At 42.7% G+C, this 12,915-nt stretch overlaps 1 protein-coding gene across 1 annotated transcript in view; it reads left to right on the plus strand.

The window, feature by feature from the left end:
* Positions 1-12,915, plus strand: part of NfI (Nuclear factor I) — a 483,234-nt gene that overhangs the window by 64,657 nt on the left and 405,662 nt on the right. Inside the window, exon 2 of the mRNA XM_080276464.1 lies at positions 6,041-6,196. Within this exon, the coding sequence (XP_080132590.1) occupies positions 6,041-6,196 (156 nt within the window). The remainder of the gene's footprint in view (positions 1-6,040; positions 6,197-12,915) is intronic.

Here is a 12,915-nt window from a genome sequence, read left to right on the forward strand (position 1 = left end):
TGCAAGAAAACAGTTTTGTAAGATTTTTTTTTTTAAATTTGATCTCATCGTGGAGCATGTCAACTGAAGCCCTCGGTACATTCTCTTAGAAAGCTGGGATTCCAATGGGTTTCTTTGGTGTCATGAGTAAATATATGGCTAAAAACAAAATTAATTACCTACTACCTGCTGAAAGAATTTCTTCTGTATCTCAGATAGTAGAAAAGTTATTAGCCTCTGAAAACCATCGCGGTCGGGCCCTGTCGTGTCAGGCCGGGCCGGATCGTGTCAGGCCGTTCTTTTCTCGGCTGAAAGTAAAAATCGTTTCGCTCGTTGCGCTCGCTCACACATAATAATGTATTTTAAGTTCTATTCATATCCTAATTATTTTACTCGTACTTTTCGAGCTGGAGCGATTCGACAGCCTTGCCTCCATTAATCTCTAAAGCACGAAGTCTTCCACGTTTAATAAAATCGTCAGCTGATGGTAGAAATGTGGCACAAAGTTAATCATCTGAGAGAAATAGTTAAGAACTGGTCATATAAAAAATTATACATGGCGTCATTGGTGTGATATTCTTTTATGCTGCATTGTTTGTCCTTCACTTAATATTTTCTCATTATTTTCTTTTTATTTTTTTGTTTTGCTGTGTTTTGTAAAGACTCCAAAGGGTCATGTTGGGTGTTGGGTGGAATTTTGCGCGCGAAATTGCCAGATTTTGTTTACACTCGTCAGCTGATCCCGCGATTCAGCTGGGAACGCGGCAGACGGGTATTGACCTGGCCGTTTTATTTTTGCTTCTCTAAAACGGGAGTATTTATTTAGTGTTGTGTCAGGATTGGATTAGTATTGCTGGTCGGCACGGGCAGTATTTGCGTTAATGGGGGAGTATTTCGTTAATATTCTTTTAAGTATGATTTTTTAACGCTAGGTTGTACAAGCGTCATGCTATTTATTCATTTTGTTACGGTTATTAAACACACTCCATTTAATCCCTGCGTTAAGATGACATTTGTTCTCTTTCATTCTTACAAGCGGCTGACGGTTTATGAAGCTGGGGAGGGACATCAATGAAAGGGGTTAGAGTGACAGTTATCGTTCAGGATGTTAGAAAAGGGATATATTTAAGTATTTCGCGTTGAAGTACCATGCTGATTTAATGGGGGACTTCTGGAAATCGTCTGGCACCAGATGTCTCTCATGTTAACATAAGGTGACCAGATTTATTGGAGCTAAAAGCGGGACACGCGCACGCTCGCGCGTGAATGTGTGTCTATATAGATAGATAGACAGATAGACAGATAGATAGATATATAGACAGATAGATGTCGACTAATGTGACAGCGACCGCTGCTGCGCTGCACCTCAAACTGAGGCTGCAAATCAGACACAAACGTCTCATGCGAACTCCGAACATACCGTACGGTACAGTGAATGGGTCGACCAGAGTTACTAGCTAGGGAGCATTACAGATTTTATATTAATAATTCGGTATTTCATTTGGTTAGGATTATGCAAAATTTTTCTAATTCGTCCTAATTTCATAAAAGAAGGTCATGTTATATCTAATGCAATAGTAAGTTTTTAAAAGCGGGACAATTAAGATAATTTTCTCAAAAAGCGAGACATTCTCGTCACAATTAAAAAAGCGGGACGGACGTCCAAAAAGCGGGATTGTCTCGCCTAAAAGCGGGACTCTGGTCACCGTATGTTAACAGCTTCTGTCCCGAGCGTGTGTTCAGTTACCGTGATTTTCCTTTGTTAAAGTGAGAACCTCTGTGACAAAATACCATCATACACTATTGAAGTACTGAAAAAGCTTCGTAACAGAGTTTTAACAGGAGAATACATTGCTCCTGTTTTATTTCCCCGAAAACGTAGCCCGAATTTTGAAAGCCTGGCACTTATATATATTTTTTCGTTTTTAATGAAGCTGCTACAAAGCTGAGTTAATTCTTGCCTCCTAAAATGTTCGATATATACAGTAGTTTTAGCCAAGCACTTGTTTTGTTTGTCAGTCTCTCTTTTGGCGGAAATTTAAAAATGATGTATTGAATTATTCAACATCAGCCGTCCGAGCTCAGAGACAGTCCCCGTTCCAAGATCTAATGATGACTTATCCCCGTAAGGAAACACGCTGCCACCACTTTCAGATAAGTTGTATAAAGTCTTGGAAAGGGGACAGTCTGCGCTAGGATGGCTGATGTAGAAAAAATTTATACACCATCATTAAGTTTCCGCCAAAAGAGAGACTGACGAACAAAACAAGTGCTTGGCTAAAACTACAGTATTTATCGAACATTCAGGAGGCAAGAATTAACTCAGCTTTGTAGCAACTTCATTAAAAACGACGAAAAGAAATATATAAGTGCCAGGTTTTCAAAATTCGGTCTTCGTTTTCGGGGAAATAAAACAACAAGAGCCATGTATTCTCCCCTGTTATATTTTTGTAACAAAACTTTTTCAATACAGTACTTCAGTAGTGTATGATGGTATTTTGCCACACATGTTCTCACATAAGCAGAGAAAAATCACGGTAATTTGACACGTACTCGGGAGACAGGCTGTTAACGGTGGTGGCCTCTAGCGGTAGGCAGCTTCACAAGTCCCACATTATTTATTGTTACCATATGATTAATCTGAGCTCACTTTGTTTCTTTACCTGGATACTCAGGCAGTATTACTTTCCTGTATAACAAAGTCATATTCTAGCTATCGTCATTTATAGAAGTTGACAGCGCTGTACTCGTATTTTAAGAGGATTTGGAGATTTCATAGTGCGTCTTCCTTATTGATTTATTTTCCATCTCACCCCTTACCTTCATTTGTGTTAGCCTATGTGTATCTGTTTGATATCGATGTAGTCTGCATTAGTAACACAAGAGGATCATTGATATAAGATGTACGAAATAAAACGCTGAGAAAGAGGCGTTACAATATCCCCTAAGCTAGCGGGACAGCTCGCATTCAGCGTCACAGAGGCTCGTATTCTCCCGGCACCTCTCCCTTAGCTGCTTATTTTTGGATATGGCTGGTTAATATCCTTGTGTATATTATTAATGCAGAGTATGGCGATATTAGAAAGATTTATTTACCAGAAAGGGACAGTAAGGTGAAAGAAGCAAAATGAATCGCTTAGGAAAAGGTGTTAAGGAGCTCCCACAACCGACGAGAATACGGGCTTGAGTGCATTCAGGGTCCTGCAGATGACGTCAGGAGCGGGGGGCGTGGCTACATCATCGCTATCCGTGTTCCGATACCCTCATCACGGAAGGTATGCCCGGGGTTGAAAGAAGAGTCTGATGATAACACGTATTATAAAGGCGTCGTACTGAAGTGGTTAATGCTGATTCCCGAGGCTTCTGTAAGGTTGAGTAAAGTCGTACGGAAATATTTTTAGAATTTATTGGACAAAAGCCATCTGAGTAAAGAGGCTAGAATGCATCTTTTAGGCTCCTCTCTCTTCTCTAAGTTGATCTCTTCCATTCTGTTGGAGAAGTCTTTCCTAAGCTGACTAACACATGTGGCGGCAGCATGAATGAATTATAAAAGGCGCTGTCGTGCTGAAAGGGTTATAAGTAGTATTAACCCCGTCAGTACATTGACGTAGGTTTAATCTGTTCATCCCACCGTCAGATGTTTTTTGTATGGCGTGGGAAAGCCGCTTGTAGTGAATGGGTTAATGAAGGCTATATCCAACCCACACAGCTCGCCAAGTCTCTCATAAATAGAATAAATCTGAATACAGCAAAAAGAAAAAAGTTAAAAAGGTTAATGCACTGAACATATTTAGTATCATCCTTCCCCAGTTACCTCCATTAATACAGGGCTGGAGTGTTCGGGTCATGGCTGCTTGGTCTCTGCGGGTATGGGATAAAAGAGAAAGGCCAAGGTATTCCCCCCCTCACCCCCACCGCGGGACCCATATGTCTTATTGGTGCATATGCTAGGCGACTTAAAGACAGGCGGGAATACGTGGGTTATTTTACGAGCCGCAGGGAATATGTGGGTTATATTTCCTTTACGAGACGCAGGGAATGCGTATGTTGTGTTTTCTTTTGTCACACAGGGAATAATTGGGTTATATTTTTCCCAGACGCAAGGAATACATGGGTTATATTTCCATTACCAGATGCAGTGAATACGTGGGTTGTGTTTTCTATTGCCAGACGCAGGGAATACGTGGGTCTTGTTTTGCCAGACGCAGGGAATACGTGGGCTGTGTTTTCTTTCCGACCTCCAGGAATTTGGTGGGGTGGGAGGACAGAATTGAAAAACGAGTATTGAGAAAGTGGACTTCTCTTCAATAGTGACTTGACGGGTCGTTTGGGTCAAAGTTTTGTGAAGTTGCAAACTTACATGACCCTTACGTAAGAATACCACTGAAAGAAGAAAAAAAGATGGCCAGTAATAAAAACAGAATCGAAAGAATACTTTTTCACAAAAAATTGTTTGATCTGAAAAATAATTTCCTCTGGGTCTTTCCGTGCGATTTTTATTTATTTTATTTATTTATTTATTTATTTTTTTTGTGGGGATGCCATCTTCGCGCGATTTTATTCAGCTGAAGAATGACTTCATACGAGAACCTCGACGAAATTCGTGTAGTACATGGTATTTTTTTTATTTATTTATTTATTTATTTTTTTTTTTGCTACTCCAGGGTATTGAATTCTGCTCTGGAGAGGTGTTCTCGTATGGAAAAGGTTAATACTAAAGTTAGGAGACTTAAATATTTGAAAGTAGTTTGTATCTACCTCTTCACTCCGGTGACATTTTTATTTTATTCATCCTGTCCAGACGATTTCATTCATCGTAGGATTGACTTTCTGAATAGGAGAGGTTTGATTTAGCCTCCCAAAACCCATTTATGTACGAGGGGTCATTACTAAGTTTGCTAAAAACTAGAGATAAAAAGAATAAAATTCAGTATACAGGACGCCATCAGGCTGAAAGGGTTAGCCATCCCTCGGTACCATGTCATCTTGTAGTCAACTCCTGCGTAATCCAAACATTGTAGTCTGTTCATGAGAGACCCATAGTAGCGAAGGGGTTGCAAAGTCTCCATCAGGCCCTTCACTGTCATGACACCAGTTTGAATTGATTCGATATCCTCAAGGGATTTTATTCAAGCTAATTATAGCCTGTCGTAAGGAAGGTGTTTCGTACCTGTATTGTTGCGCCCAGTGTTTGCCTCATCAACTGGTAATAGCGCTGGACTGATGTACCAGGAAATATGTTTTCACGACACACATTTATGTCTTTCTACTCTCTCTCTCTCATATACCATATATATATATATATATATATATATATATATATAAACAGAGAGAGAGAGAGAGAGAGAGAGATTTATCTCTGCTTATCTTTCTATGATTTAGTTTTGCTGCATTCCAGCCTACCTTCCTACTGCTGTAACTATCTACCAGTCTGTGTATTGTACCTTACTGTTAGTTCACACACACACACACACACACACACACACACACACACACACACACACACACACACACACACACACACACACACACACACACACACACACACACACACACACACACACACACACACACACACACACACACACACACACACACACACACACACACACACACACACACACACACACACACACACACACACACACACACACACACACACACACACACACACACACACACACACACACACACACACACACACACACACACACACACACACACACACACACACACACACACACACACACACACACACACACACACACACACACACACACACACACACACACACACACACACACACACACACACACACACACACACACACACACACACACACACACACACACACACACACACACACACACACACACACACACACACACACACACACACACACACACACACACACACACACACACACACACACACACACACACACACACACACACACACACACACACACACACACACACACACACACACACACACACACACACACACACACACACACAAAACCCCATCAGGCCACTCACCTCGTTTATTTCTCCCCGTCCAGGATGAGTTCCACCCCTTCATCGAGGCGCTCCTGCCACACGTGAAGTCCTTCGCCTACACGTGGTTCAACCTGCAGGCGGCCAAGAGGAAGTACTTCAAGAAGCATGAGAAGAGGATGTCACTCGAGGAGGAGAGGAGGTGCAAGGACGAACTCCAGGTAAGGTGTTCGTGTAGTGACTAATATCCATTTGCTAGTAGATATGCTTATCACTATTTCCGCCATCATCATCCTGGTCATTATTATCCTCTGTATCATAAATTTCAATATTACTAATGGGATGGATAGGATCCAGAAACAGGAAGAGGAAAGCATAAGCGTATGAGATATTATCACTTAGATTTCCCATTAAATAAGTTCTTTATCCTTTGACCTGCCAATGGTCTCTGAAATTTTTGGCTTCAACACCAAACGATAAAAAACCGCACCGACGTGCTTCACCTTAATAAATTGGTCTCGCAGATTCTATGACGTAGAACCATTTCATCATCAGCCAAAATAAAATTGAATGCAGATTTTTTTTGTATTCTTTCCATACTCGTACAGTACATTACACATTCATTCAATATGATCATTCCTCTGTTCTGTTGTTTCATCACCCTTACATCTCCATTTTTATTTTCACTGTCGAGCTCACTTTCTCACACACATTCGCATACCACGTTAAGCCTTCTTAGCATTCCCATTCTTCTGCCATCAGCCTCTGCCACAGGTACACCGTTTTCACTACCATAGTCATATCCGTCATCTCGGTGTGACTGTACGATAACCTCGACAACCACAAGGAAAAATGAAACCAAGGAATCGTGTTTTTCTTCTTCTCCGAACTCATCAGCATATACATGGGTCACGGGATGTACAGCTACGGACAAGAATATCCCTTCATTTTCAGACGATATATTTGGAACTTACACAGTATTATAGAAAGTTGTTTTGCTCGGAACCTTGCATTACTGGGGTTCGATAGCGCTTGTTCACTGTCTCGTTATTTATCGGAATGATGTGTACCGATATTCATGTCCACAAATGTACGACTTGCAGCCAATGCAAATAAGCGGGAGGGGATGGGCGAATGGTTATGAAAATGGAGTGTTGACCGTAAAGTTGCTGCTTTATCATGGCTGTTGCAGTTCGATTTTAAATGTATTGTTAGATTAGCGTTCTTAGCAATAACTCTTCTTTATGGTGACGCTTCTTAAAAATACTGTTTATACCGCCAATCAGTATTACTCAGCTTCGGGGGAGACATGGGGCCGTCAAGGAATCAGTCTAATGGATATTATGTCCAACCTCATCACTATGAGAAGTCTGCCCTCAGCTGACTGAGAAGGTTTATTGGTAACGAATAAGCTAAACACAGGCATCAGCGTTCTCAAGGTGGTTAGTGTGCTTAGATTAGGTTGGATTTAAGTAAGGTTACATAACTAGACAAAACTAAGTTGAAATAGTTATATCATCAGTTTTGGTTTAATCAAGTTTGAGCAAGAGAGAGAGAAAATGTTGATGGGCTAGGTTACAGAAGGGTGGATTAGATTACAGTAGCCTGGGTTTTATACAAGGATACATTTAACTCGATCAGATTAGGTTTGTTGTAGGTAGGATTGGGCCGATTGGTTAATGCAAATAAGATTACAGCAGGTTTTATAAGAGCTGGGTGGATTAAGTTTGACGAGGTTAAGTTAGGTCAGTTTACATCATGTTGACTTTGGTTGATTTAAGTTACGATGGATTATTATGTCAGGGTAAGACATGGATAAAATAAACTTAGTTGGTTAAATTTCAGAAAGTTTCGATGAAATAGTACAAACTGAATTATTTATATATTAATGTTTTGTCGAGGATGTTAAACAGCAGATCAGAGTTGACTGGATGGAAGTAGGGAGGTTAAGATTGGTAGTCACGATGGCCTAAGATACAGTCACGGTAGCCTGTGGTAGTAACAATAGGCTATGATACAGTCACAATAGGCCATGATACAGTCACAATAGGCCATGATACAGTCACAATAGGCCAGGATACAGTCACAATAGGCCAGGATACAGTCACGATAGGCCATGATACAGTCGCGATAGGCTATGATACAGTCACGATAGGGTACTGAAGTTTCCAGTTTTTTACATTAAGCTAGGCAAGGTTAGAATATTCTGTGGGTCTCTTAAAATCTGCATAAAATTAACTGGTAGTAGGAGGATGATATGAGGATGACGACATGGTACTGAAGACGTTATTGTTGTTTCCAACACTTCAGCACGAAGATGTCTCCCCACAGTTGTACACACTTGTCCGCTGATTGAGAGAGTATCGTAAAACACTGACGGGTTAAAGTTGACTACAGTACGAAATTGGAGTGTACCAGATGCAGTCAGAGAAACAACTGTAGATAGATAAATGGCTGAATAGATAGATAAGCAGTTTGTCTATATAGCTGGGTATATAAAGAGACCTAAACAGGTAGATAGATAAGGAAACAGATAGATATTGTTAGATATGTGTTTATAATGTTCCCCAAATATCGAATAGGTCAGGGGGGAGAAAGCGAGGGAAGGAGATTCAACACCAGATATGAAGAATTGCCCCTTTATTTGTCCCTCGGGGGGCGTTCAGGGGGCCACTAAAACTCCCAGGGGGGCATTTTACACGGGGGAGGGGGAGGAGACGCTAAAATATTACCCCTCTCACTGGTTTGGGGACACGAATTTTAATGTCTGCGAAAACTGGTGTGCGAGTGTTAACGGGCAAGGTGATTTATTGTGCTTGATGTTTTTGTTGTTTTTTGTTTGTGGAGCGTAAGGAAAGAGAGAGAGAGAGAGAGAGAGAGATAGTCTTATGGGTTTGATTTATTTAGTATTTCTGTTGTGGAGAGAGAGAGAGATCAACGAACTTTAGAGTGAGAGATAAGAATGTTGCAGGCGAACAAAACTAAAGTCAGAGAGATATCAACGGGTACGAGAGAGAGAGAGAGAGAGAGAGAGAGAGAGAGAGAGAGAGAGAGAGAGAGAGAGAGAGAGAGAGAGATGGGGGGGCGGGGACGGAAGTGAGTCAAGAAGGATGATCAGAGGTAGAGAGCATGTGAGAGACAAGGAAGAGGGAGATAGCAGGAGGAATGATAAATGAGAGAAAGAGATAGCAGAGAAAGCGAGTGCGAAGGAGGCATACAAAAGAGAGAGAGAGAGAGAGAGAGCATGAAAGTGAGAATGTTGAGACAGACGAAGGAAAATAAATGAAACTTGGGAAGGTATTAAGGTACATCTGAATAACCGGGCAGCTCCACCGTCCGGACAGATCGGTGCCACCACGTGAAGGCGTCCCTCTCCAACCCCGAATGTCAGGTTGAGAAACATAAACAAGAGAGAGAGAAATTTAGTGACGGGAAGAGATGGGAAAGGTTGGCAAAGAAGGGGGACATGAGGAACTATAGACAGAGAGAGAGAGAGAGAGAGAGAGAGAGATAACACTGAGACATACGAATGAATGTAAACGAAATATGGGAAGCGATAAGAGAAAGAGAACGAGGGGACAACCTCACTTTAAACATAATATAGGCAGGAAAGAGAAACAAGGTGAGAGAAAAAAAAAGAGGGAGAAAGGTAGTATGTGACAGGAATTCGTCATGAGAGAGAGAGAGAGAGAGAGAGAGAGAGAGAGAGAGAGAGAGGTGGGGGGGGGGAACAAAGTAAGATAAGAAAAAGATGAACATATAAGAAAACACAAGTGAGAGGAAATACACATTGCGGAAAGGTGAGTGAGAAAGTGAGAGAGATGTGAGTTAGTGATAAGTGTGAGAGAGTAAGGGTGTAGTATGGCGGGTGCACAACAGGACACATTAACAACCAACACAGCCAGAAACTGGGGCTCTCATGACCAGCATACAGACGACCCTAAATGACTCTATGGGGGGCAGGGGAATAGAAAGGGGAGGGGCAGGGGGGAGGGGAATTGAGGAAAGGAGAGGGGCAGGGGGGAGGGGAATTGAGGAAAGGAGAGGGGCAGGGGGGAGGGGATGGAGGAAAGGAGAGAGGCACGGGGGAGGGGAAGAGAAGAAAGGGGAGGGGCAGGGGGAGGGGAATAGCGGAAAGGGGAGGGGAGCATGGATAGAAGTGAGCGGGAAGGAGAAAGAGGGAAATGAATGAGTTGGGTGGGAAACATGGAGAGAAATGAGGGATGGGGGTGAGGAGAGGGGAGTGAGTGGGAGGAGGTGAAGTGGGTGGGAAAGGAAAGGGAAGTTTGAAAGAGAGGAATGAAGGAGAGAGGAGGGAGGGCAGGGGGAGGAAATGAGTTGAGGGAGAGTTGTGGTGCGGGGAATAAGGAGAGGGGAAAGGAAAGGAGAACAGAGGAGGGAGCTGAGGGAGGAGAGAGGAATTGGGTCATGGTTGTGGAAAGAAACTTGTAGGAGAGGGGAATGAGTGGAAGGAGGAGTGAGTGGGAAAGGAAAGGAAAACGGAAGAGGAGGGAGGAGAAAAGTAAAGGGAGGGGAAGGAGAGGATTGGGTCATGGAAAAGGGAGGGTGTGGGAAGGTAGTGAGAGAAGAAGAGGTAGAATTCTGTGGAGAAGAGAGATGCTGGGATGAGCGAGGAGTGGGAGAGGAAGGTGAAGGAGAGACAGGACGCTGGAGAGAGACAAGGAAGAGAGGAGAGACATGGAGTCTGAGAACGGGAGGGGGAAGGAGTGGGAACGAAGGCGTGGCAAAGGGAAGATGGAAAGGAGTACAAAGTAGTACAAAGAAAAGCAAACAGCAACAGACCTAATGGTCCTTTCGAGGCTGCATGTTACAGAGAAGACTATTACTATGATATCTAATTCTACAAGTTCAAGTTAAGGATAGTTAAGCAAGGAGGCTCTCCCCCACCCACCAAACCCTCCAGTCGAAGCTGGCAGGGAAAACTTGAGAAGGACCACCAGGCAGCATGGAAAATCTGACATGGAATTTTCATAGGAAAGACTGAAAAGTGATAAACTTCATTCTGTGAAGAGGAGGTAGGGAGTTTGGAAAGGGATGGAGAAGGGAGGAGACGGTAGGGGAGATAGGGATGGAGAAAGTGGGAGCTTGGTGTGAGGAAATGGATAAGATAAGTACATAGAGAGAGACAGAGATGGGAAGCAGGAGGCAGGTGAGAAATACTTGAGTTAGGAAAGAGAAAGGAGAGATCGGAAAGGGAGAGGCAAGGGAGATAAGGAGTAGGAAAAAGGGATGTGAGGGAGAGGGAACGGAGGGATGGGTAAGAGGGAAGCACAGAAGAAGGGAGGGAGTAAGTCCGTCGAAGAGGTAAGAGGGGAAGGGGGAGGAGGAGGAGGAAGGGAGAATGTGGGAGTGGGTAGGGGACAGAGAAAACATTGAGAGGGATAGGAAAGGGGGAGAAAGGTGCAACAGGAGGAAGGCAAAGTAAAAGGAGAGGGAAAGTTAAGAAGAAAGGAAGGCGAGTATTGAGAAGGGTAAAGGGAAGGAGGAAGAGAGGGAAAGATTGGTGGAAAGAGAAATTTTAGTGGGTATGAAGAGAGAGAGAGAGGGGGGGGAAGGGGGGATTAGGGGAAAAGGCAGGACAGGGTAGAAAAGAGAGTGGTAGAAAAGTGGAGAGGGAACTGGGAATAGGATGACAGTGAGTATTAATTAGGAAAAATAATAGAAGAAAATGGGGTTGAGAGAGAGAGAGATGGGGGTAGGGTAAATCTAACATGTGGAATAAAGAGGAGATGAACTAGCAGATAGTGTTATTTATTAATTAGAATAAGTAAGGAGTGGAAATGAAGAGAACAGAATGGATGAGGAGAAAATAAAGAAGAAATTGGCTGAAGGGAATAGAAGAGGGAAAGGGATAAGAGAATAAGAAAGAGGGGAAAGGGGAAGTGGGATACAAGATAATACATGTGGTACCGCTTAACTGTGAAATGTAAGGAGAGTAGGAACGGCAAATACAAAGAGAGACAGGGATACCGCACCTGAAGGAAAACAGTGCAAAACAATGGTGTACTGTTTTAGAATAGGACAAGAGAAAAGAGGATGGAGAGCGAGAAACTGAGGTGGAGGGGGGAGAGGGGGGGAGGCCAAGGATGAGATGGAGGGATGGAGAAGAGATATAAGAGAGAGGGGGGTGTGAGCTAGGAGTAGGGCAGTGACATGGTGGGGGACAGGGTGACATGGAGGCGATTTGTTTGTGGCCAACCCTTACAAGATTAAGGCATCTGGCAATAGATAGATAGATAGACCAGAGAAAAACATGAAGAAAGAGGCTACCTTAGGAAAGAAAGTGGAAAAGACAGAAACATCATGAAAACGACTGGAGGGACTGGAAGATAAGAGAGAAAGGATGTCACCGAAGCTAACTTTGGCGGAAGATGAAGAAGGCAAAAATAGAATACTAAAAATAAAAGAGAAAGGAAAGAAATACGATACGAAAGAAAAGAAAGACTGGGAGAGAATGAGAAAGGATATCTTAGGAGAGAAACGCTAAGAAAGAAGATTGGAAAAATATGAGTACCGAGGAAAGGGGAAAAGGATTCGATAAAAGAGAAAGGGAAAGAGATATACATATAAAACTGAGAGGAGAGACTGAAAAAGGAAGGAAAAAAGAAAGTTACAGAAGAGAACCTAAAGGAGGAAGGAGGGAAAACAACACACACACACACACATACACACACACACACACACACACACACACACACACACACACACACACACACACACACACACACACACACACACACACACACACACACACACACACACACACACACACACACACACACACACACACACACACACACACACACACACACACACACACACACACACACACACACAAAGAATGCTATGTCAAAGAAAAGAGAGAATGGAGAAAATAGAATAAGAATGAAGAGAAACGAGAATAATATATCAGAGAATA

The sequence above is a fragment of the Coenobita brevimanus genome, chromosome 65 (assembly GCF_032717465.1).
Source record: "Coenobita brevimanus isolate Jiangsu-jjx chromosome 65, ASM3271746v2, whole genome shotgun sequence".
NCBI lineage: Eukaryota > Metazoa > Arthropoda > Malacostraca > Decapoda > Coenobitidae > Coenobita > Coenobita brevimanus.